General features: G+C 40.7%; 1 protein-coding gene across 2 annotated transcripts in view; it reads left to right on the forward strand.

The window, feature by feature from the left end:
* rpgra (retinitis pigmentosa GTPase regulator a) overlaps positions 1-27,793 on the forward strand; it is a 74,756-nt gene that overhangs the window by 32,343 nt on the left and 14,620 nt on the right. For both annotated transcript variants that reach the window (XM_072260480.1, XM_072260481.1), the window contains exons 12-13: positions 549-646; positions 3,885-3,950. In XM_072260480.1, coding sequence (XP_072116581.1) covers positions 549-646; positions 3,885-3,950 — 164 coding nt within the window. The remainder of the gene's footprint in view (positions 1-548; positions 647-3,884; positions 3,951-27,793) is intronic.

Below are 27,793 nucleotides of genomic sequence, written 5' to 3' on the forward strand. Positions count from 1 at the left end.
ATCAGGTTTGGAAAGGAAGGAGGAATAAGTCCAGAATAAGAAGGTGGTGGGTGGGGAAGGAGTACAAGCTGGAAGATGATAGGTGAAGGCAGGGGAGGGGGAAGGTAGGTGGGTGGGAGAGAGTGGATGAAATGAGAAGCTGGAAGGTGATAGTTGAAGGAAGGGGAAGGTAGGTGGTTGGGAGAGAGCGGATAAAATGAGAAGCTGGGAGGTGATAGCTGGAATAGGTAAGGGGCTGAAGAAAGAATCTGATGGGAGATGAGAGTGAACCATGGGAGAACGGGAAGGAGGAAGAGCCAAGAGGAAGATGATAGGCAGGTGAAGAGAAGAGAAGGGGTGAGAGAGGAGCCAGAATGGAAAAAGAGAAAGGGGTGGGGTGAGAAATTGCCAAATGTAGGGAAATATTATTTGTTCATTTTTGTGCATTCTTTAAATATGCTGACCAAGCACAGGTTAAATCAAGTTGATCTGGGGACATTCTGAAATTTATCTACATTTTATTTATTTTTATCAAATATTAATCAAATGCATTCAATTATTTCCAAAAGACAATGAAATCAGAGATGTCCAGGAAAGCTTAAATGAAGTGGAATCTGAAGAGGAAAGTGATAAAGGTCTTGGTGACACTATAGATCCATTAAACATGGTAAGATAAAGTAATGAAAGGGTAAAAACATAATGGATGGTCAAGAGTTTATTGTGGAACTCTGATAAACAATTGGCAAATGAAATTAGGAGAGGTTAGCTTTTGGTAGGAATAATAAGGCCACTTGTATATTGTAAATTAATAAGTTAGAAGTATTCAGCAATCTGGAAATAGAGATAATTAAGTTGGAAATTAATACGGCTATGGTGGTCTAGGGGCTAATGCTGGAAGGATAGTGAATGAGGTAAATTTTAAATTTATCTTGAAACTTGTTTAGGTATTACTTGGATTAAAATGTACAATTCTGTACATACAAATTAAAGAAAATGCAGGGCTGATTTACAGAAATTCATAAAGTTCAGTGAAAGACAGCGAGGTAACCAAGAGAAGACCTGCTAGTTTTTAAAATTATGCGTGGAGTTGGCAGTATGGGCATGGTGAAGATTATTAAATAAATAACTATGGTCTTGAATACTTAGTGTGAGGTCCCATTCTCTCATATTTTTATTGAATAAGTTGATGATAAAAGATCTAGTGCTTTTGCGGCATATATTACAAACAAACTTCTTGGGCTTCCAGGTGGGTACAGGTATCAATCGACCTGTACCTGTACCCACCTGGAAGCCTGATACCTAATTGATACTTGTACCCGGGAAGAGTTTATTCGTCAAGTTGATGACAATTTGGAGATTAGCTGATAAAAACATGACCAACCAATGGGCTGTATTGTATGTCCTGTTCTTAAAATAAAGGTTCTATAAAATTATGTTAATACAGGTAGTTTGAAATGGCTTTCCAAATTAAATGATAATGGGAAATTAGCATTGCATAATAAGTCATGCTTCTCAAGTACTAATCTGCAAACATCCTCTAATTGTTAGAATGCTTCATATTTGTTTAGATAAGAACAGAAAAATCTGGTAATGCTCTGTATGCCCGGCATTGTCTGCAGAAAGCGAAACATAGTTACTGTTTCAACAGGATTGAGAACATAAGAAATAAAATTAGCTTTATGTTGCAGAAAGGGAGGAGGGGTAATGGACAAAGCAAAGGGAATACAGTGGATTCAGGTTAATTGGGACACATGGGACCAATACATCTTGGCCTAATTAAGAGGCTGCTCCAATTAGCGTTTTAAGTTTAGGGGAAACTTTAACAACTCCTTTAATGTCCTCCAAACACAGAACATGAAGCTTGGTAAAAAAAAAATCACATCATTACATCATCATGTCAGACCAGCCTCAAAGTGAACCCTAACTCAATGTTGGTGTTGTGAATTATGCATATATTTCTATCCATTACATTACCTTATAGAACTACCATTTAACTGAGCAACTTTATGTATTTAAATGAAATACAGAACAAATTAAAACACTACCAATGCTACTACAATACTGTAAGACTGTGTAATAGTTCCTAATAGGTATAGATGGAGAAATTTATCCGGTGTATGCTGATGGGTCTTTTGATTGACAGTAACTGAAGAAAATCAGCTTAGGTAGCTAGTGCAGATATTGGACTTTAAATGTTCATATTTTACAGTCAAAATAAAAAACAAAATGACCAAAATCACTGCTTTTTGAATTGTCATCAATCAGCCCAAATGGATAACATAGCACAAGCACACAACAACTGATGTTATTTAAAAACTGTTTGCGCTAAGCACGGTGTAGTGTCTAATGGCCACATGTGCATGCGACTGGCACTAGTTAGAAACTGTTGGGCAACTGTCCCAATTAAGCAACATACTGTCCCAAATAACCAAAGGGACAGCTATTTTCTTGATAAGTTCTTTATTCTTTAAAAGTTGCCCCAAATAAGCGGCTGCCCCAATTAACCAATATCCCAATTAACTAGAATCCACTATTTTTCTGATATAATGAGGCTAAGATTGCTGAGGCAATGCCACTGTTTATGGAGTCATCTAATTAATAGATTGAGAGAAGTTAGAGAAGAAACAAAGAGACTTCTAAACACTGAACTTTTTTGTCCTCTTATAGAAAGACTGATTAACTACTGTGAGATGTTAGACTTAGCAACTTGTTTAAAAGACCAGTGTACATGTATTGGGTGCAAAATATGAAATTTCATTACAAATTAAATCATACTTTAAGAGTTTTAGTGACTCTTGCAATGATTTCTTCTAGTGTGCATTAGTTGCATGTGGTTGAAAAAATTCTTAAATGCTTGTATGTTCTGTGCTCATCAATCTTAGTGGTGTGATTGAAAAGCTATGAGTGAATCATTAAAAAAAACTGTAGATGCAGGAAATCTTGAAACAAAAACATAAAATTTAAGAAAATCCAGATCAGGCAGATTCTGTGGAGAAAGAAATTTAGTTCATATATCAGATCAATGACCTCATTAACTCTCTCTATAGGCGCTGCCTGACATGCTGAGTATTTGCAGCATTTCTGCTTTTATTTCATTTCTTCACAGCATTACCCTTTAGATTTAGAATGGCTTTAATAAATAATCCACTGAAAGTTCATTATGGTTCTGAATTCTTCTATATGAGTTTCCTTGCAGTTGAAGTTTGAAGTCTGACGTTTTCTATTTGAGGTAGGTAGTGCTAATGAATTATATAAATAAAAATTATCCCAAAACCAATGAAAGAAATCATTTAGAAGTGTTAATATAATTGAATCACATCTAAAAGAATGGTCTTTTAAGAACATTTCTTTATGGGGAGAGTACACTGGATCCTGATCTATGATGTGTATTTTTTTAATCATGAATTATTCTATATTTTTTAACCTGGGATATATTCTTTGTAAATTCTCTGAACAATTCACAAGCAAGAAGTAGCCAATTCTTAAATAGAATTTGCATCTGCAAGTTTGTTTGTTTATAAAAGTCAACCTTGCACTTATGACATGAAATCTCCAGTTCTTGAAAAGAGAAATAAATATAGCTGTGGCATTGTTCCAAATCTCATCCAAAGATGACAACTATAAGCTCTTCATATTTAGCTCATCCAGGATGCTGAAGGGACACTTGTTGTCAGAAATGGGCTCCATATCTTTGGAGGTGACCACATACTGTATCTAATTTTAACATTAGCAAGTCCATATTGTGGCTTGTACATTACCCTCTCATTTGTGGAATCTTCCAGTGCTGTGGAATATCGTAGACTAATCTTTGGCATCCGAAAAAAAGTAATGCTGTTGCATTTGCCTTGAATATTGTATTCTTAGTGTTCATTATTTAGTTTCTTTGTTAAATTTTTGCTTTCTAGACACATACAATGATGATGAATCCTAAAGACAAGACCCTGACCTTATCACCTGTTCACAAGGAACGGGTAAGTGCAGTGCTGATTTTCTTGGAAAACAATTTATAATATTGGTAATTGTTCAATGTAACATTGAGAAACTAGTGCTATAACATTGGCCCTTATATCTGGTATTTAACATAGTATAACAATTAAGAAGGCATTTTCATTTAGAGGTTTACCCTATAGGTTCTAAATAATGTAATGATGCTATTTAGTTCTGAATTCAATATTTGCTTATGTTGAACACAACATATGATGTAAAGCTCTCTCATTCAGAAGTGGCATAACTTTAAAACTAGTCGTTACTGCCATTTTTCAATATGCAAGAGTAACTATGACTCTCCAGTGGGCAATATCCATGGCATTGTCACTGTGTAAACATTCTGAGGTAGTTACAATATAGCTGTCAATCCTCTTCGTGGTTCAACTCCACAGTGAGTCATGCCCGCTGGATGCAACTACTTCCCTGTGTAGTAACTGAAGTGACTTGAACATCAATATGAACCACAGTTATGGATATATTGGTGATATCCTTGACAATAAGTGCTATATGCTATTATGTGTGAAAAATATTACTGTCTTTCTCTAAAATAATTGTAGAATGATGCTGACTTAATTTAATTATTATTTTATGAGACTTCATTGTAAGTCCTCATCTCCTTGCCAAATAGAAAAAAATTTGTTGCCTGAGTATCTAACAATTATAACTTTTATCAGAATCTGTCTCTTTTTGTCTCAATTAACTCTATTGATAATATGATTCTATTCAATTTACTTTCTTGCTCATTCTTCTGTCTTATTATTTGGTTACCATTTAAAACACAGAAGTTGTTTGGGCATATATTCATCTTTTGCCTCTAATAACCTTCTTTATTTTCCTTTTCATTCATTGCTTTTCATTTGGAATAGAAGAAAGGTAAAAGTTATGGTAAAGTTAATGACAGTGATAATCAGGAAGTCAAAAAGCCCATGAAAGCTACACAGCAAGCTCAGTCTCCAAGACAAAATCTACACACAAGTTTGCTTGAAGCAATCACAGAAGGAAACCATGCCAAATGTAGCACCAAAGTCATTAACAATGAGAAAAAATCAACTGGCAAAAAAAATATAATAGCCAAAAAGAAACAGCCAACAAGAGCGAATGTCAGTGGTACGATAAATGAAAGGCAAAGTAGTGATGAAAACATTTCAAAACAAACTGAAGCAGCAGCAGCAAAAGAAGGAAAAAGAGTATTAAAGTGTGCCAGGAAAACCAATGGAGAAGACAGTAGTGATGTCAGGAAAGGTTTACGTACTCATACAGACTATAGAATTAATAAAGAAAATACAAGAAAGAGTATAAAAGACTATAAGTCAATGAAATGTTTACTACTAAAAGAGGAATTAGATAAAAAAGAGAATCAAGGGGAACAAATTAAACCCAAGTTTGTGCCTTGTGAAGAGCAGGTATGGGGTGATTTAGTGGGAGAAGTAAACGCAAAGACAGGAGAAACTAAATCACAAAAAAGTAATCTGAAAGTTATCATTAGAGGAACTGAAAGGACCACTATCGAACATAAATTAATGAAAGAAGGCACAGGTACAGAAGAAGAAAACAGAAAAGAAAGTGAAGAGCTGAAGGTTGCATGCAGAACATTTTCTAGAGATACTGAAGGAGATGAGAAAGATGGTGTATGCAATCAGGAACAACCTGTGGAGAGTATAGTCTTCAGTAAAACTATAAGTGAGGAAAAGGCTGAAGAAATGGGAGATGATGCTGCAGAAGTAATTTATAACCAAAGGAATATAACTGATCAAAACCAGACAGAAGCAAGAGAAAGTTGGATAGTAGCAAGGGAAGAAATTGAAACACGGCATGAAGTTGATATTGATGAAGAAGATGGGAATAAAGCGAATGAGAAAAAAGACAAGAGTACAGAAGCTAATGTGGACAAAAAGACTGGAAGAAACCAAGTTTATGAAGGAGACTTTCAAACAAGTGGAGATGAGATGAATAAAGTGGAAGTTCAGAGTAGGGTAGATGAACAGGAGGAGGAAGAACAGCAAGAAGGTGGAAATAGAGTAGAGAAGGAAGAAGGTGTGAACTGTGATGATGAGAAAGATGGAAGAAAGGAAGCTCTTGAAGTGGAAGGAGAAGGAAAGAGCAGGGAAGAGGAGGAAATTGAAGGCAGGGAAGATGAAGAAGAGGAAGAAGGTCAGAGTGGGGATGATAAGGAGGATAGAGAAACCAAAGCAGGTATAAACAGAGAAGGTGAGCATTACAATGATAAACAGAAGAAAAGTGAAAGCAGGGAAGTTAAAGAAAAAAGAAACAAATGCAGAAGTAAGTCTATCAAAAGCACTGAAAATAAACTCTTAAAAAATGAAAGGGAAGACAACAGAGAGGAAAAAGAGGAAGAAGGTGTAAGTGGGGAAGGGGCAGAGGAGAAAGAAGATGAGGACAGGGAAGAGGAAGAGGAGGTAGGTGAGGGTGAGGAAGAGGGAGAGGGCAAAGAGGAGGATGAGGAAGAAGAAGGTGAGGAGGAGGAGGAAGAAGATGAGGAGGAGGAGGAAGAAGAGGAGGAGGAGGAGGAAGAAGAGGAGGAGGAGGAGGAAGAAGAGGAGGAGGAGGAAGAAGAAGGTGAGGAGGAGGAAGAAGAAGGTGAGGAGGAGGAAGAAGGTGAGGAGGAGGAGGAGGAAGAAGAAGGTGAGGAGGAGGAGGAGGAAGAAGGTGAGGAGGAGGAAGAAGGTGAGGAGGAGGAGGAGGAAGAAGGTGAGGAGGAGGAGGAAGAAGGTGAGGAGGAAGAGGAAGGTGAGGAGGGTGAGGAGGAGGAAGAAGAAGGTGAGGAGGAGGAAGAAGGTGAGGAGGAGGAGGAGGAAGAAGGTGAGGAGGAGGAGGAAGAAGAAGAAGGTGAGGAGGATGAAGAAGATGAGGAGGAGGATGAGGAAGAAGAAGGTGAGGAGGATGAGGAAGAAGAAAGTGAGGAGGATGAGGAAGAAGAAGGTGAGGTGGAGGAAGAGGATGAGGAAGAAGAAGAAGAAGGTGAGGACGAGATGGAGGAGGAGAAAGATGAAGATGGGGATGAAATGGAGGAAGATGGAGAAAAAGTGGAGGAAGGTGAGGGTGGAAAAGAGGGGGAAGAGGAAGGTGAGAGTGAAGAGGGGAAGGAAGAAGATGAAGATGAGAAGGAAGAAAGTGAGGAGGAGGAAGAAAGCAAGAGTGGGGAGGAGGAGGAAGAAATAGAAGGCGAGGGTGGGGAGGAAGAAGAAGAAGAAGGAGAAGGTGGGGAGAAAGAAGAAGGTGAAGGTGGGGAGGAGGAAGAAGGTGAGGCTGGGGAGGAGGAGGAAGAAGGCGAAGGTGGGGAGGAGGAAGACAGCGAGGGTGGGGAGGAAAAGGAGGAAGAAGGTGAAGGTGGGGAGGAGGAAGAGGAAGGCAAGAGCAAGGAGGAAGAGGAGGAAGAAGGCAAAGATGAGGAGGAGGAAGACAACATTAAGGAGGAAGAGGAGGGTGAGGAGGAGGACGATGAAGGCAGGATGGGGGAAGAGGAAGAAGGCAAGAGCAAGAAGGAAGAGGAGGGGGAGCAAGAAGGTGGGGTGGAGGAGGAAGAAGACAAGGCGTCGGAGGTGGAGGAAGAGGAGAAGGAGGAATGTAAAGGTGGAATGGAGGTGGAGGATGGTGAGGAAGAAGGTGAGGGAGGGGAAGAGGAGGAGGAAGAAGGTGAGAATGGAGGAGAGGAGAGGGAAGAGGAAGATGGTGAGGGTGGAGATGAATGGGGGGAGGATGGTGTTGGGAAAGTAGGGAAGAAGGTAGAAGCAGAAGGTGAATTTGGTGAAGAGGAAGGTGAAGGTGGTGAAGAAGAGGACAAGGAAAGTGAGGGTCGAAGTGGGAAATATGAACGTGCAAAGAATAGAAGAGAAATTGAAGATGAGGAAGGGGTGAGTTTTGAAGAGGAATCTGATGCAGAGAATTTTGAAGACAACAAGTGTGAGGGAGGGAGAATTAGCAATGGAGAGAATCGGGAAGATGATGAAGCTGAAATTAATGAAGTAGAAGAGAAGGATGAAAGCATTGACGCAGATAACGAGGGAATAAATGTGAATAAATATGAAGATAATATGAGAGGCAATGATGAAAGACAGAAACCCAAAACTAAAAGAAGCAAGTTTGTTTTGAAAGAACACATAGGTGGAAAACAAAATCAGAATGAAAAGCCTGGTGTAAATATGGGGAAATCTAACTCCAAGCAGTTTTGGAATCATGTGCTACCTCATTACTTAACACTGAAATAAGAAGTGAAACCAAGTACGTTAGAAAGTTATAAATTTGGTTGTTGTGCTCTACAGTTGCTCACATTACGTAATTTGGGTAAACACGTGCCTTCCTGCTGCTGTTCACTCCTAATTCAAAATCTGTATTCTTCTGTTTACGTTTCCTTTTTTTCTCTTGTGTCTTTCATGCATTAACAAGTGTTATTTATTGACCAATGGGGTTTTATTCTTTGTTTTTTTGCATGGTCGGTTCCTTTTAATTTCTAATATATCATTTTTCACATCATACATGTTCCTTTTATAATTTATTAAATTTGTGCCTTTTAATATAATGGTCCAGAAAATGCAAGCAGAATAAATGACATAGGTCGGTATTATTTTACGGGAACCAAAGCAAGAAAATTAGATCACATTACGCCACATTTAATTTCTGCTTTTCATGAATATGATAGGCTGTAAAACAGGATTTTGTTCTAATTCTGTCAACTTCTTCTGGAGTGGCCAACGTTAAAATAATGACAAATGTACTACAGTGAACATGAAGTGGCTTAGAAACCTCTCAATCAAATTAGCATTTGGCCTAAGGAATGACAAAATGTTGGATATGGTCTGAAAAGGAGCTGTTAAACCAGAGTCTGTAAATTGTACTTAAGGTAAGCTGGATAGTACAGTATTAAGGTCAAGGAATCAGAATCAGTCGACAGTAGCACTTCTAAGTATTTTAAATATTAAAATGGTAAAATCTGAGTGTCATAATATAATTAGGAACTTAACTGTAAAACCCAAGTTGCAAAGACCACCTAAGCCAACAGATGAAAGCAGGTGAAAGATGATAATAGTTCACAGCGGAATAATGATGAGCTTCATTGGCTGCATTGGATAAGTATCCAAGAACGAATGCCAATGGCAATAGTAACATACAGTAAACAAACCTCAAAAATTAAGAGCAGGAATAGAAAGTATTTGTTTCAAATACTTTTATATCTGAAATAGTCATCAGACCAAGAGCACCGAGTAATGTATAGCAGAAGGGATAGTTGAAAAAGCAAAATATGACAACAGCATAAAGGTAACTCCTATACTTGCCAGCTCCTGCATTCACAGTCTTTCTATCCCCTCCCTTGAGCCCAAGTAGAATATCTGCAATTTGAACCATTCCTGTCTCCCAAAAAGGGCGTTCACACAAGATTCCCACAAGAAGCAGAGAGTGCTTTAATTCCATACTACCAATAAGTACATTTTTTATGAATGATATTTCGAAGAAAATGTACACTAGTAGCTTCTGTGCTAATTCTGTGCTACCCGGACGGCTGGTATGTTGCTTGAGAGTGCAACGTATTATCATTTCAATATATTACCATTTCAAAAAGTTAGATTGTTGCAGGATTTTTTTAGTTCAGGAGAAATGTTTCACAAATATGATTTCTATATGTTTACCTATGAATAGCTGCCTTCCAAGTAGGACATAGCTAATCATATGATAAAATGTTTTTCATTATACAAGATAGAGTAGCATTAGCCAAATTAATGATTACATGTACTGTATCTGAGATTTATTCACTTGGAAGATGTTGTAGGCTTTTTCATGGCATTTACCTATATTTATCATCCAAAACACCATAGGAATGCAATAGAAAATCTTTGAATATTGCAGTGTTTCATGCAATTAAGCAGCAGCAATCTGTATTTGTATCTGTTTATACTTAGAACTGTTGTCAGAGTTACTAATCGATGTGTAAACAATGTATATATTTTCTTACTTTTGTACATCTGCATAATGTTATTCACATTTCACAAATTATGTTTGAAATGATGCTGAAAATCCTATACTGTGTGCAATTGATTCTAGTTAATCAGGGCAGCTACTTATTTGGGACAATTCTTAAAGAACGAAAACTAATTAACAAAATAGCTGTGGTTTCCTTTGTTTATTTCGAACACTGTGCCTCTTAATTGGGACAGGAGATTGTTGCTGAACGGTTTCTAACAAGCGTCAGACACATGCGCTTTTGTGGTCATTAGACAATACACCATGCTTAGAGCAAACAGTTCTTAAATAGTGTTTGTTGCCTGTGCATGTGTTCAAAAATCAATGATACCCCTCTTGATGTATTCTCCCTAATGCAAACTGAAAGTCTCCTTAATATGGCAGAGATGCTCCAAAGGGAAACCAGAAAGGACCTCACACTGTCTCCGGTCTACATGCCATCCAAAATGGATGGAACGTGCAGCAGAAATCCCAGATCCCCCATTTTTAACAGTGCCTGGGTGAACCTGCCTTGATGGAGGTTGCCTTATGTGGGGATTGAGAATCGCTGTACCATGCAAATTGAGAACTAGAGTCTTAGAGGAGCTACATACCAGTCATTCAGGTGTAGCCAAATGAAGGTGTCAGCTTGATGTTTTGGTGATCAGCGGTAGATCAGGAATTCAAGGACCTTGCCATGCACAGTTTGGGATGCCAATACGTCCAGAAGATGCCAAGAGCAGTACCTCTCCTTTCCAAAAAGTAGCTTGCATTGCTCTGGGAGAGGACTCATCTGGATTTTGCAGACCATTCACAGGCACAAATTTCTTGGTAGTAGTGGATGCAGTTACAAAGTGGCATGAAGTATTCCCAATAGCCTCCACTACACCCTTGCACACACTGTTGATGTGTTGATGAGCCTCTTCTCAAGGACTTGTGTTCCAGAACACTTAGACAGTGACAATGGACCATAGTTTGTTGCAGAACAGTTTCATTCATTCCTGAAAATGAATGCAATAAGACATATTACATCTGCACTGTACTATTTAGCGACAAATGGCTTGGCAGAAAGGTTTGTCCAGAGTCTAACGAATGCATTGCGAGCAATGTCAGCAGAACTACAGTGACACTGAATCAGAAGCTTGCCAATTTCCTCCTTTCATATTGCAATGCAGCCCACTCCACAACCAACAACTCACCAGCTATGCCGCTTCTGTATCATTCCTTGTGCTCATGCTTGGATCTCCTCAAACCCACTCTCAGAAGAAGTATGCAGGACAAACAGCTGAGACAAAGTGAAGGCTCCTCAAACAAGGAGGTTCGATATTTCACTCGTGGATAAGGAGTCATGGCGAGGGACTACAGAGATGATCAAAAGTGGATACTTGGGAAAAATTAAGGACAGAACGGGACCACTCTCCTACACAGTGAAGATTGCATCTGGGGACGACACATTGATCAGCTGAGGAGAGCATAGTCAATTGTTAGAGAAGAACCACTTCTTGCAGTCCCAGAGTCAGCTCCTACAACCACCATCAAGGAAGCCCCAGAACCTGAGATTGTTTCACAGCCATGTCTTACCTGCCAAGCAGAGTGATCCATCTTGTCAGGAAAGATGTTATTCCACAAAAGTGAGAAAGCCTCCACAGCAAATAAATCTTTAGGACTCAATGGAACAATTTAAAATTTACAATGCTGTGGATGTCTATATAGATCCACAAACCCGCCTGTCCTGGCCGACCTATTGTCTCAGCTTGCTCCTGCCCCACCGAACTCATTTCTGCATACCTCAACACGGTTTTATTCCCCCTTGTTCAATCCCTTCCGACCTATGTTCATGACACTTCTCACGCTCTTAAACTTTTCGATGATTTTAAGTTCCCTGGCCCCCACCACTTTATTTTCACCATGGATGTCCAGTCCCTATATACTTCCATCCCCCATCAGGAAGGTCTCAAAGCTCTACGCTTCTTTTTGGATTCCAGACCTAATCAGTTCCCCTCTACCACCACTCTGCTCCGTCTAGTGGAATTAGTCCTTACTCTTAATAATTTCTCCTTTGGCTCCTCCCACTTCCTCCAAACTAAAGGTGTAGCTATGGGCACCCGTATGAGTCCTAGCTATGCCTGCCTTTTTGTTGGCTTTGTGGAACAATCTATGTTCCGTGCCTATTCTGGTATCTGTCCCCCACTTTTCCTTCGCTACATTGACGACTGCATTGGTGCTGCTTCCTGCACGCATGCAGAGCTCATTGACTTTACTAACTTTGCCTCCAACTTTCACCCTGACCTCAAGTTTACCTGGTCCATTTCCGACACCTCCCTCCCCTTTCTAGATCTTTCTGTCTCTGTCTCTGGAGACAGCTTATCCACTGATGTCTACTATAAGCCTACTGACTCTCACAGCTACCTGGACTATTCTTCTTCTCACCCTGTCTCTTGCAAAAACGCCATCCCCTTCTCGCAATTCCTCCGTCTCCGCCGCATCTGCTCTCAGGATGAGGCTTTTCATTCTAGGACGAGGGAATTGTCTTCCTTTTTTAAAGAAAGGGGCTTCCCTTCCTCCACTATCAACTCTGCTCTTAAACGCATCTCCCCCATTTCACGTACATCTGCTCTCACTCCATCCTCCCGCCACCCCACTAGGAATAGGATTCCCCTGGTCCTCACCTACCACCCCACCAGCCTCCGGGTCCAACATATTATTCTCCGTAACTTCCGCCACCTCCAACGGGATCCCACCACTAAGCACATCTTTCCCTCCCCCCCTCTCTCTGCATTCCGCAGGGATCGCTCCCTACGCAACTCCCTTGTCCATTCGTCCCCCCCATCCCTCCCCACTGATCTCTCTCCTGGCACTTATCCGTGTAAGCGGAACAAGTGCTACACATGCCCTTACACTTCCTCCCCTACCACCATTCAGGGCCCCAAACAGTCCTTCCAGGTGAGGCGACACTTCACCTGTGAGTCGGCTGGGGTGATATACTGTGTCCGGTGCTCCCGATGTGGCCTTTTGTATATTGGCGAGACCCGACGCAGACTGGGAGACCGCTTTGCTGAACACCTATGCTCTGTCTGCCAGAGAAAGCAGGATCTCCCAGTGGCGACACATTTTAATTCCACATCCCATTTCCATTCTGACATGTCTATCCACGGCCTCCTCTACTGTAAAGATGAAGCCACACTCAGGTTGGAGGAACAACACCTTATATTCCGTCTGGGTAGCCTCCAACCTGATGGCATGAACATCAACTTCTCTAACTCCCGCTAATGCCCCACCTCCCCCTTGTACCCCATCTGTTACTTATTTTTATACACACATTCTTTCTCTCACTCTCCTTTTTCTCCCTCTGTCCCTCTGAATATACCTCTTGCCCATCCTCTGGGTCCCCCCCCCCCTTGTCTTTCTTCCCGGACCTCCTGTCCCATGATCCTCTCATATCCCTTTTGCCTATCACCTGTCCAGCTCTTGGCTCCATCCCTCCCCCTCCTGTCTTCTCCTATCATTTTGGACTCCCCCTCCCCCTCCAACTTTCAAATCCCTTACTCACTCTTCCTTCAGTTAGTCCTGACGAAGGGTCTCGGCCTGAAACATCGACTGCACCTCTTCCTAGAGATGCTGCCTGGCCTGCTGCGTTCACCAGCAACTTTTATGTGTGTTGTCTATATAGTAGTTGTTTTATATGTATGTATGTACAGTGCCTATAAAAAGTATTCACCCCCATTGGAAATTTTCATGTTTTATTGTTCTACAGCATTGAATCTCTGTGGATTTAATTTGGCTTTTTTGACACTGATCAACAGAAAAAGAATTTTGTGTCAAAGTGAAAGCAGATCTCTAAAAAATGATCTAAATTAATTACAAATATAAAACACAAAATTATTGATTGCATAAGAATTCACCCCCTTTAATATGACACACCAAATCATCACTAGTGCAGCCAATTGGTTTTTGAAGTCACATGATTAGTTACATGAGGATCTGTTTTTTGGAGACCTCTGTGCAGTCAAGGTGTTTCAATTGATTGTAGTAAAAATACACCTGTATCTGGAAGGTTAAACTGCTGGTGAGTCAGTGTTGTGGCAAAAACTACTCCATGAAGATAGAAGAACACTCCAAACAGCTCTGCAAATAGGTTGTTAAAAAGCACAAGACTGGAAGTGGATACAAGAAAATTTCCAAGTCACTGGATATCCCTTGGAGTAAGTCAGTCATTAAGAAATGGAAAGAATATGGCACTGCTGTAAGTCTGCATAGAGCAGACTGTCCTCAAAATCTGAGTGACCGTTCAAGAAGGGGACGAGTGTGGGAGGCCACCAAGAGATCTGTGACAAGCCTGGAGGAATTACAAGCTTCAGTAGCTGAGATGGGAGAGACTGTGCATACAGCTGTTGCCCAGGTGCTTCACCAGTTGCAGCTTTATGGGAGAGTGGCAAAGAGGAAGCCACTGTTGGAAAAAAAAAACTCACATAAAATCTCGGCTAGAGTTTGCCAGAAGGCATGTGGGAGACTCTGAGGTCAGCTGGAAGAAGGTTCTATGGTCTAATGAAACCAAAATTGAGGTTTTGGCCACCAGACTAAACGCTACATTTGGTGTAAGCCAAACACTGCACATCATCAAAAACGCACCATCCCTACTGTGAAGCATGATGCATCTTGTTGTGGGAATGCTTCAGTGCACCAGGCCCTGGAAGGCGTGTGAAGGTAGAGGGTAAAATGAATGCAGCAAATTATATGGAAATCCTGGAGGAAAACTTGATGCAGTCTGCAAGAAAACTGTGACCTGGGAGAAGGTTTGTTTTCCAGCAAGACAAAGCCAAAGCTACCCAGGATTGGCTTAAAAACAACAAAGTTAATGTCCTGGAGCAGTCAAGTTAGAGTCCGGACCTCAATCTAATTGAGAATTTGTGTCTGGATTTGAAAAGGGTTGTTTACTCATGATCCCCATGCAATCTGACAGAGCTTGAGCAGTTTTGTAAAGAAGAATGGGGAAAAATTGCAATGTCCAGATCTGCAAATCTGATAGAGACCTATCCATATAGACTTAGGGCTGTAATTGTTGCCAAAGGTGCATCTGCTAAGTACTGACTTAAAGAGCGTAAATACTTAGGCAATCAATTATTTTTTAGTTTTATATTTGTAATAAATTTAGATCACTTTGTAGACATCTATTTTCACTTTGACAGAAAAGAGTCTTTTTCTGTCGATCAGTGTCAAAATTAAATCCACTGTGATTCAAAGCTGTAAAACAATAAAACATGAACTAATTTGCAAGGGGGATGGGACCTGGAGCAATAGCGCAGTGAAAGAAGTGCATGGAGTAAAGCCAGATCTTAGAGAGGCTTTGAGGAAAGAGAAGCAGAATAGATGGTGTAAAAGTAGTAAGGCAGAAGGTCTGAAGGGTGTGTACTTCAATGCAAGAAGCATCAGGAACAAAGGTGATGAACTGAGAGCTTGGATACATACATGGAATTATGATGTAGTGGCCATTACAGAGACTTGGCTGGCACCAGGGCAGGAATGGATTCTCAATATTCCTGGATTTCAGTGCTTTAAAAGGGATAGAAAGGGGGGAGAAAGGGGAGGAGGGGTGGCATTACTGGTCAGGGATACTATTACAGCTACAGAAAGGGTGGATAATGTAGCAGGATCCTCTTTTGAGTCAGTATGGGTGGAAGTCAGGAACAGGAAGAGAGCAGTTACTCTATTGGGGGTATTCTATAGGCCCCCTGGTAGCAGCAGAGATACAGAGGAGCAGATTGGGAGGCAGATTTTGGAAAGGTGCAAAAATAACAGGGTTGTTATCATGGGTGACTTTAACTTCCCTAATATTGATTAGTTCCAAGAGTTTAGATGGGGCAGAGTTTGTTAAGTGTGTCTGGGACCAATTCCTGTCACAGTATGTGGACAGGCTGACTGGGGGAATGCCATACTAGATCTAGTACCAGGTAATGAACCGGGTCAGGTCACAGATCTCTCAGTGGGTGAGCATCTGGGGGACAGTGACCACCGCTCCCTGGCCTTTAGCATTATCATGGAAAAGGATAGAATCAGAGAGGACAGGAACATTTTTAATTGGGGAAGGGCAAATTATGAGGCTATAAGGCTAGAACTTGCGGGTGTGAATTGGGATGATGTTCTTGCAGGGAAATGTACCATGGACATGTGGTCGATGTTTAGAGATCTCTTGCAGGATGTTAGGGATAAATTTGTCCCGGTGAGGAAGATAAAGAATGGTAGGTTGAAGGAACCATGGGTGACAAGTGAGGTGGAAAATCTAGAAAGGTGGAAGAAGGCAGCATACTTAGTCATAGTCATACTTTATTGATCCCAGGGGGAAATTGGTTTTCGTTACAGTTGCACCATAAATAATAAATGGTAATAGAACCATATATAGTTAAATAGTAATATGTAAATTATGCCAGTAAATTATGAAATAAGTCCAGGACCAGCCTATCGGCACAGGGTGTCTGACCCTCCAAGGGAGGAGTTGTAAAGTTTGATGGCCACAGGCAGGAATGACTTCCTATTACGCTCTGTGTTGCATCTTGGAGGAATGAGTCTCTGGCTGAATGTATTCCTGTGCCCACCCAGTACATTATGTAGTGGATGGGAGACATTGACCAAGATGGCATGCAACTTAGACAGCATCCTCTTTTCAGACACCACCGTCAGAGAGTCCAGTTCCATCCCCACAACATCACTGGCCTTACGAATAAGTTTGTTGATTCTTTTGGTGTCTGCCACCCTCAGCCTGAGGTTTAGGATGCAAGGATCAGATGGGTCTATTGAGGAATATAGGGAAGCAAGAAAGGAGCTTAAGAAGGGGCTGAGAAGAGCAAGAATGGGGCATGAGAAGGCCTTGGCGAGTAGGGTAAAGGAAAACCCCAAGGCATTCTTCAATTATGTGAAAAATAAAAGGGTGACAGGAGTGAAGGTAGGACCGATTAGAGATAAAGATGGGAAGATGTGCTTGGAGGCTGTGGAAATGAGCGAGGTCATCAATGAATACTTCTTTTCAGTATTCACCAATGAGAGGGAACTTGATGATGGTGAGGACAATATGAGTGAGGTTGATGTTCTGGAGTATATTGATATTAAGGGAGAGGAGGTGTTGGAGTTGTTAAAATACATTAGAACGGATAAGTCCGTGGGGCCTGATGGAATATTCCCCAGGCTGCTCCACGAGGCGAGGGAAGAGATTGCTGAGCCTCTGGCTAGGATCTTTATGTCCTCGTTGTCCACGGGAACGGTACCGGAGGATTGGAGGGAGGCAAATGTTGTCCCTTTGTTTAAAAAAGGTAGTAGGGGTAGTCCGGGCAATTATAGACCAGTGAGCCTTATGTCTGTGGTGGGAAAGCTGTTGGAAAAGATTCTTAGAGATAGGATCTATGGGCATTCAGAGAATCATGGTCTGATCAGGGACAGTCAGTATGGCTTTGTGAAGGGCAGATCGTGTCTAACAAGCGTGATAGAGCTCTTTGAGGAGGTGACCAGGCATATAGATAAGGGTAGTGCAGTGGATGTGATCTGTATGGATTTTATTAAGGCATTTATAGAAACATAGAAAATAGATGCAGGAGTAGGCCATTCGGCCCTTCGAGCCTGCACCGCCATTCAGTATGAGCATGGCTGATCATCCAACTTAGAACCCTGCACCAGCCTTCCCTCCATACCCCCTGATCCCTTTAGCCACAAGGGCCATATCTAACTCCCTCTTAAATATAGCCAATGAACTGGCCTCAACTGTTTCCTGTGGCAGAGAATTCCACAGATTCACCACTCTCTGTGTGAAGAAGTTTTTCCTAATCTCGGTCCTAAAAGGCTTCCCCTTTATCCTCAAACCGTGACCCCTTGTTCTGGACCCCCCCAACATCGGGAACAATCTTCCTGCATCTAGCCTGTCCAATCCCTTTAGGATTTTATACGCTTCAGTCAGATCCCCCCTCAATCTTCTAAATTCCAACGAGTATAAGCCCAGTTCATCCAGTCTTTCATCATATGAAAGTCCTGCCATCCCAGGAATCAATCTGGTGAACCTTCTTTGTACTCCCTCTATGGCAAGGATGTCTTTCCTCAGATTAGGGGACCAAAACTGCACACAATACTCCAGGTGTGGTCTCACCAAGGCCTTGTACAACTGCAGTAGTACCTCCCTGCTCCTGTACTCGAATCCTCTTGCTATAAATGCCAGCATACCATTCGCCTTTTTCACCGCCTGCTGTACCTGCATGCCCACTTTCAATGACTGGTGTATAATGACACCCAGGTCTCGTTGCACCTCCCATTTTCCTAATCGGCCACCATTCAGATAATAATCTGTTTTCCTGTTTTTGCCACCAAAGTGGATAACTTCACATTTATCCACATTAAATTGCATCTGCCATGAATTTGCCCACTCACCCAACCTATCCAAGTCACCCTGCATCCTCTTAGCATCCTCCTCACAGCCAACACTGCCGCCCAGCTTCGTGTCATCCGCAAACTTGGAGATGCTGCATTTAATTCCCTCATCCAAGTCATTAATATATATTGTAAACAACTGGGGTCCCAGCACTGAGCCTTGCAGTACCCCACTAGTCACTGCCTGCCATTCTGAAAAGGTCCCGTTTATTCCCACTCTTTGCTTCCTGTCTGCCAACCAATTCTCTATCCACATCAATACCTTACCCCCAATACCGTGTGCTTTAAGTTTGTACACTAATCTCCTGTGTGGGACCTTGTCAAAAGCCTTTTGAAAATCCAAACATACCACATCCATTGGTTCTCCCCTATCCACTCTACTAGTTACATTCTCAAAAAATTCTATGAGATTCGTCAGACGTGATTTTCCTTTCACAAATCCATGCTGACTTTGTCCGATGATTTCACCACTTTCCAAATGTGCTGTTATCACATCTTTGATAACTGACTCTAGCAGTTTCCCCACCACCGATGTTAGGCTAACCGGTCTATAATTCCCTGTTTTCTCTCTCCCTCCTTTTTTAAAAAGTGGCGTTACATTAGCCACCCTCCAATCCTCAGGAACTAGTCCAGAATCTAAAGAGTTTTGAAAAATTATCACTAATGCATCCACTATTTCTTGGGCTACTTCCTTACGCACTCTGGAATGCAGACCATCTGGCCCTGGGGATTTATCTGCCTTTAATCCCTTCAATTTACCTAACACCACTTCCCTACTAACATGTATTTCCCTCAGTTCCTCCATCTCACTGGACCCTCTGTCCCCTACTATTTCCGGAAGATTATTTATGTCCTCCTTAGTGAAGACAGAACCAAAGTAATTATTCAATTGGTCTGCCATGTCCTTGCTCCCCATAATCAATTTGACAAGGTTCCATATGGTAGGCTTATTCAGAAAGTCAGAAGGCATGGGATCCAGGGAAGTTTGGCCAGGTGGATTCAGAATTGGCTTGCCTGCAGAAGGCAGAGGGTTGTGGTGGAGGGAGTACATTCAGATTGGAGGATTGTGACTAGTGGTGTCCCATAAAGATCTGTTCTGGGACCTCTACTTTTCGTGATTTTTATTAACGACCTGGATGTGGGGGTAGAAGGGTGGGTTGGCAAGTTTGCAGACAACACAAAGGTTGGTGGTGTTGTAGATAGTGTAGAGGATTGTCAAAGATTGCAGCGAGACATTGATAGGATGCAGAAGTGGGCTGAGAAGTGGCAGATGGAGTTCAACCCGGAGAAGTGTGAGGTGGTACACTTTGGAAGGACAAACTCCAAGGCAGAGTACAAAGTAAATGGCAGGATGCTTGGTAGTGTGGAGGAGCAGAGGAATCTGGGGGTACATGTCCACAGATCCCTGAAAGTTGCCTTACAGGTAGATAGTGTAGTTAAGAAAGCTTGTGGGGTGTTAACTTTCTTAAGTCGAGGGATAGAGTTTAAGAGTTGCGATGTAATGATGCAGCTCTATAAAACTCTGGTTAGGCCATAATTGGAGTACTGTTCCAGTTCTGGTCGCCTCACTATAGGAAGGATGTGGAAGCATTGGAAAGTGTACAGAGGAGATTTACCAGGATGCTGCCTGGTTTAGAGAGTACGCATTATGATCAGAGATTAAGGGAGCTAGGGCTTTACTGCTTGGTGAGAAGGAGGATGAGAGGAGACATGATAGAGGTGTACAAGATAATAAGAAGAATAGATAGAGTGGATAGCCAGTGCCTCTTCCCCAGGGCACCACTGCTCAATAGAAGAGGACATGGCTTTAAGGTAAGGGGTGGGAAGTTCAAGGGGAATATTAGAGGAAGGTTTTTTACTCAGAGAGTGGTTGGTGCGGGGAATGCACTGCCTGAGTCAGTGGTGGAGGCAGATACACTTGTGAAGTTTAAGAGACTACTAGACAGGTATATGGAGGAATTTAAGGTGGGGCGGTTATATGGGAGGCAGGGTTTGAGGGTCGGCACAACATTGTGGGCTGAAGGGCCTGTAATGTGCTGTATTATTCTATGTAACTCTATGAAAACTTCCAAGGTGAGGTGAATATATACTTTATGTAATATAAGTATCTGTGTGTATATAAGTTGGGATGCATTCTATACAGTATTGAGTTGGAATTTATAGCTAAGCAGGAGGGGTATTGTGTATTTAATATTTCAACAATATTTGAGTAATATTGTAAATATATTGTTTGATTAAGCATTCTTGTTTATTTAAATAATTAATTACAGGTTATATTTAAAAGTATGTGAATGGCATATGTCATCACGCCACCGCGTTATGCATGCATGTGTTGCTTAAAGTAAAAGCTAAAGTGAAACTAAGATGAGCATTCCCAACTCCATGTTTCTTTTCAGTCAGTCCATAATCTATACTAGATGTCTGTGCTTATCTTGTTCATTTACAGGCAATTAAAAGAAGGCAGCACTTTAATAATGCTGTAGTAGTATTGATAGTGTTCTGCTCTGTTCTGTATTTTATTTAAGTATGTAATTTGTTACTCTGTTATAGGGTACTTTGTATTTTTTTATATACCTTTTCAACTATTTGCATGAAACTGTGGCTAATTGGGGCAGGCTCTAATCGGGCCAAAATGTACAGGTCTCAATGTATCCCAATTAACCAAAATCCACTGTATTATGAATTACAGTGAAATGAAAAATTTCAAATCTTTCAAATTTGGTTGGCTTTATTTTGGATATGTATTTCATTTAATTTCTGTCTCAAGCAGATTTTACAAACTATGTTAGTTTCTTATAAATATGTTCAATCACCTTGTTCTTCATATTGGAGTTCTACATTTAAAAAAAATGAATAGGTTGAAAATCTGTGATATGGAGTTTTAAAATTGCATTTTACTGGGTGTTTTTGGGTTGAAGCCAAACGTGTGAATCTCAAACCTCCTTGATGTTGGTAATGTAAATCCACTGTTACTTGCTGAGTTATTAGGAACGAATTTGAGGCTGCTATAATAAACCAGAATAAAGGTCATCCTCTTAAGACCTATTCACAATTGGACACTGTAAATTCAAACTTCTCAGGCTCACCCACCACTATGCAGGTATGATGGAATGAGACTGACCAATTAATGCCTCTGGCAACCTTGCATACCTTAAGTATATGTAAAGTTGTGAGGCTTGTTTTGCTTTTGAGCTGGTTTGCCCACAGAAATTGATTGGGCAAGGAACAAACTTACACTTTGACTGGCATATTGGTTCAGCTATACCTCAGCAAAATGACATGCACACCAAATTAAGTATGCAGAGGATATTGGGATTTAAATGGGATTATGCATATGAAATAAGGTGGATTGATATTCTTCTGTTACCTGATTTACTTCTAGGAGACTGCTCTTGAAATATCTGGGCACTCTACTTATAATATATCTTTTAATGTTTTTGCAAGAATACTTTGTTTAATTCCAATATCATGTATTGTAATTGCTCCAGTTCTATAGCCACATTGTTCTTGTCATCTGTTGCCATCTGACTGAAAGACTGAAAAGGTAATGATGTGATCAAGCAGTAATGTTATAAGCCAGCGGTCCCCAACCACTGGGCCGCAGACCAGAATGGGGCCACAAAGCATGTGCTACCGGGCCGTGAGGAAACGATATGAGTCAGCTGTACCTTTCCTCATTCTCTGTCACGCACTGTTGAACTTGAACATAGAGTTGCCAACTGTCCCGTATTTGCCGGGACATCCCGTATATTGGGCTAAATTGGTTTGTCCCATATTTCCCCCGCTAGGGGAGATCGTTCCTGTGAAACCTTTCGTGCCGAAATGACATGAAGTGAAGAAGCAATTACCATTAATTTATATGGGAAAAATTTTTGAGTGTTCCCAGACCCAAAAAACAACCTAACAAATCATACCGAATAACACATAAAACCGAAAATAAATAACACTAACATATGGTAAAAGCAGGAATGATATGATAAATACACAGCCTATATAAAGTAGAAATAATGTATGTACAGTATAGTCGGGAAGATGAAGGCAAAATGATTTGTGGGAGAAAAAAAATCAGCACCTACGTGCATGCGCAGATCACAGGCACACGTCACGCATGCGCACACAGGTGCCCGCGCAAGGCTTCATGGTCATGGTAGTCTTTTTGGGGTAAAGTGTCCCGGGATTTGACTGGTACTTTTGACCCTTATTTGGGAGTGAGAAAGTTGGCAACCCTAACTGTAAAAGACATGTTGAGGTGAGTTTAACCCTACCTGAACACCCCCCCCCCCCGCCAGGTCGACCGGTCTGCAAGAATATTGTCAATATTAAACCGGTCCGCGGTGCAAAAAAGGGTTGGAGACCCCTGTTATAAGCAATCCCACATTGCTAGATGGCTGGAAGTACCAAATATGAGATAAACATTAGAAATACTTGAGCATTAGATGATTTATGCTTTTTTCACAGCTACATTATTATGAGAAAGTATTTAGTGAGAATTTAGCAGTTCCTTTGATAGGGTACGGTCAAGATCTTGAGCATACTATGTTAGGAACATTATAGCTATAAAACAGAATTTCATAAATTGTATATTTCAATACAATTGTATCTTTTTGTTGACAGTTTTACATTGCTGCTTGATTGGATTGCAAATGTTCCAAATATTTATATATTCTCTCTGGAATTTCTGTTGATAATTTTGCATATTTGTTTCTACTTAGGCTGCAAAATGCAATTTGAAACAGAGAAGTGTATCATATTTTATTTAGTCTTATTAACTGGAAACATGGATTTATGTATATGAAGCCAGAAATGACAATGGAGCCCTTGGGATTTGGAAAGTCTATGCCAGTAGCATTGGCCAGTCACTTATCAAGCCGTAAGAATACAGGAATTAAACAAGTGGTGCAGTGCAGATAAAATGAGAAGTAAAATAATGTTAATTCAAAAAGTTCAATGTTTCTGAACAACTATGATATGGTGCTGTTCAACATCAAGATGGGCTTTACTAAGATTTACATTATCAGATGATTAATTTGCAAGCCAAGAGGGAAAGATTGAATAAATATTTTGGTCCTTTAGCAAAAACAATGGAATTGAGCTTTCAAGCCTTCCTTGGCAGCCATAATAAGAAAATAAATTGCAAGCTATGTTAGAACTCCACAAGTAAGATCTTCTAGTGATATAATGGGCTATTGTTTGTTTCATGTAGCTGAACTCTGAAATGTAGCAGTTGTTTTTGTCAGTAAGTGAAGTCTTGCAGTTACATCATATGGAGGTAGTAGGTCACAGTGAATGGTTTGGAATATTAAGTTATTAGAGAATCTAAATTAATACACCAGTTTTTCAATTTACCACTGTGTCTTTCAAAGCTAGTAAATCATGTCCCAGGAGAAAAGAAATACCCTGGATCGAGTTACTTCACGTTATATTGTTAGATGAATCTACACAGCAGCTCAAGAGTGAGATGAAACTTCAGCAGGGGCCTAGAATGGGGAGGTTGTGAATCAGCTGCATGTTATAAATGCTGTTTAATTTTCCTGTCTGTTGCAGAAATTTTCTTTACTTTAATCAGCAAGCATTGCTGACAATAACTACAATTCAAATAAAATCTACAGATTTGATTTGAGATTATTTAGGCTGCTCATTACCTAATTCGAAAAGATCTCTTGAAATGGGTTGTTGATCATCTTCACTCTTTGTTATATAACTTATAAGCCACTACATTTATGTTTCCAACTAGTTTTTTTTATATTTGCAGGCATATCACTTAAGTTCTGCTCATGGATTCAACGATTCATTTCTTTAATTCACGAGTGCATAGAGCCTTAAATCGAAGGCATTGTAAAAGCATGGGCAGTATATTTGTTAATGTGAGTGCAACAAGAAATAATAAATTTGATTCCATGGTGCTCCAGTTCCTTACTTCTGGAAATAAAGAGAACTGAAGTCTTGTAGAATTAACAATGAGAAAAGAAATGATACAGTAGATAATCAATCAGGATGATTTATTACAATGATTACAAATATTTGAAGAGCATATCTTTAATTTAGTTCATAGCAAAGTTTTGTTAAAATATGCATCTATTTCTACACCAAATATACTGTATACTGAAACTCCTGGAGTACTCAAGACGATAACATATAGCTGCAGCATTAAGTTATTTGTCCCATCAAGTCTGCTCCATCATTCAATTTAGGTTATTTTTTATAAAATCCCATTCTCCTGTCTTCTCTCCATAACCCCTTACCAATGAAGAACCTATAAGTTTCTGCCTTAAATACTTTTGCAGATTTTAAAAGATCAACTTTATTTGTCACCTGTACATTGAAACTTCAAAATGTACTGTGAAATATGAAATTCGCATCAAATCAAATCAGCAAGGTTTGTTTTGGGGGCAGCCCACAAGTGTTGCCATGCTTCTGGCACTAACATAATATGCCCATAACTTAGTAACCCTAACCGTACACCTTCGGAATGTGAGAGGAAACTGGAGTACTCACAGTCACAGGGAGAACGTGCAAACGTCTTACAGTCAGCAAAAAGAATTAAACCCCAATTAGTGATTGCTGGTGCTATAAAGCGGTTGCGTTCTCCACTGTGCTACTGTGCCAGCCATACACCCAATGACTTTGCCTCCACAGCCCCTGTAGTAATGAAGTCACCACCCTCTGGCTAAAGAAATTCCTTCTCATCCGCATTTTATTCTGAAGCCGAGTCCTCAGATCTTAGAATCTCCTATTAATGGAAATATCCATTCCACGTCCAATCTAGCCAGACCTTTCAGTATTTGATAAGTTTCATTGAGATTCCCCTCTCCCCCAACCTCTGAACTCAATTGAGTATAGACTCAGAGGCATCAAGCATTCTTCATATTTTAAGCCTTTATTCCTGGGATCCTTCTTGTGAACCTCCTCTGGAGCCTCTCCAATGCCAGAACATCCTTTCTTAAGTATTGGACCCAAAATTGCTCTCACAATTCCAAATATGGTCTGACTGCCCCTTATAAAAAGCCTCAGTCGTGCATCCTTGCTTTTATATTCTAGTCCTCTGCAAATGAATGCTAATGCTCCATTTGACTTCTTTGCTATAAACTCAGCCTTCAAGTTAAACATGAGCGAATCCTGAACTAGGATACCCAAGGCACTTTGCACCTCTGATTTCTGAATTTTCTCTCAATTTAGAAAGTAGTCTACATCTTTATTCTTCCCACTAAAGTGCATTACCCCACACTTCCCCACACAGTATCCCATTCTCCCAATCTGTCTTAACTCCTTCTACAAATCCCATCCTTCTGCAATATTACTTGTTTGTCCACTTTTCTTGGTGCTATTCACATGGTAATGCTAGAAACGAGATTAAATAATGGAGTCTGAGTAACTTTGCCCTTCTTTGGTGATGATCTTTGTCCCTCTTTATTTTAGTGAGATTATAAAATTAACACTTGAAGCTGTCAAACTAGAAATTATACACATTCAGCATGGTGCTTTTTATTAACAGAAATGTGAGTACTTTGGAAGCCTTTTTACAAAATGTAACTCTCCAGTGTCATTCGAAAAAGGAGAAACCAATGACAGAAAATGCATTGAATTTCTCAGTATACTTTCAAATCATTGTCATGAAAAAATTGTCAAATACCTTAGGCAATGACTTGGATTCCACTGAAGCTTAGATTTTATTAGTAAACATATACCTGTTGAGAAATGGTGGTAGTATTTGAAATTCCTTTCCATGAACTAGAACTGAGTTGGGTTTTGGATTTGGTAGGATCAGTTGGATTTTGGATCTGTCTGGCTGTCCAGTTTAAGATGGTGTGGTGAAGCACAGTGACAACATACTGGCAGCAAACAAAACTATAAACTACTTTACTAATCACACTTTTTCTTGGAATTGATCACTGCAATCTGTGGCTTATAGCTTCCCTTTCATTGAGCTTTTGAACCGCCTGCACAACCTGGCACTTTTGCAATGTGAACTTAAGTCTTGAAGGTGCAGGATGGTTGTGGTGTGGCAGGTACGGGCGGAATTGAGGCAGTGGGGCCTGGGGCTGAGAGCGGGGAATGAGCCAGTGTTTGGCTGTTGCTGGAATTGACTTGGAGGCAATTTGATGCGGCTGAACCAAGGCGAGGTGTACGGAGGTGAGACAGAGGCGAAACTCTCTTTCCGACCCCACCTACCTGTGACACCACTTTCAAGAAATTATAGATCTGCATTCCCAATTCCCTTTGTTTAGTTGTACTCCTCGGTGCCCTACGGTTCACTGTGTAAGTCCTGCCCTGGTTTGTTCTCTCTGTTACGTACCCCGTAACTGGGTTGCGAAACCAGCAGAAATGGACCACTTAGTTGGAGTCTGGTTTAACAGAAACTAATAAAGTTTTATTAAAGAAATAACTAACACAGTACTCTAATCATACGGATATAAACGCAACAGGTTAGCAATGATAAAAACACGTACACAGAACTAGGGTAATAGGAATCAATCAAGCTCTATCGCAGTCTAGGGGTAAAATGATCAGTCTCAAGTGACACAGAGTTCAGTTCAGCTTAGTACAGTTCACAGTAATTGCTATTGTGCCGTTGGAGAGAGAGAGAGAATGCAAATTTTGATTCAAACAGACCTTTGATGTTCTTCGCAGTTAGCTTTCGGGCGAACTCTTTTATGTCTTCTGTGGTCACCGACTGTGACCCCTCCGTTCCAGATATGACCGTTCTTCCACGGTGAACCCGGCACCCAGGCAAGGGCGGACACACACACCAGGTTCCTGCCGATCGTCCCTTTTCACCCTGTCAGTCTATGGTCGGTTCCCTCGAACCAGACCTCCAACTCCCACCAACTTGTGGGGGCACACCGCTCTTCCAGGGTCTCGTTATCTTGTGATCTCGTGGTGTGTCCCGTGCCTTAGCGAACCTGTTCTTTTTATCCCCCTGCTGGGGTATTGCCTGTCCATCAAACTTCAAACAGTTCAGGTTCAAAGCAACCGGTCTGTCAATACTCGGAACTGTGTATCTTTTTGTTATCTCTCTCCTCTCTCGTTAACATTTTGAACGTTTCTCCATTTGTCTCTCTTATCTCTCTCATCAGCATCAATCTTCTGATAACTTGGTTTGTCGTCACATCTCAAAATGCTACACTTCATACTTGTCTGCATTGAATTCCATCTGTCTTTTTTCAGCCTATTTTTCCAGCTGGTTCAGATCCTGCTGCTGATAGCTTTCCTCACTGGCCTCTATGCCTTCAATGTTGGCGTCATCTGCAAATTTGCTGATCTAGTTTACCACATTATCATCCAAATCAAAACGTGCGGGAATCCCTTGCATTGAAAATGGCATTTTTTGGCTTCTGCTTCTATTTATGTAAAATTAAATCAATTTTTTTTTCAATATCCTGCCAACTCATAGTTGAGATATGGGGATCAAATAGACAGGATTTGCAGAAGACTAAAAGTTTTGGTTTCTGTTCGTCTTGAAAAGGATCTCTGC

The sequence above is a fragment of the Mobula birostris genome, chromosome 6 (assembly GCF_030028105.1).
Source record: "Mobula birostris isolate sMobBir1 chromosome 6, sMobBir1.hap1, whole genome shotgun sequence".
Lineage (NCBI taxonomy): Eukaryota > Metazoa > Chordata > Chondrichthyes > Myliobatiformes > Myliobatidae > Mobula > Mobula birostris.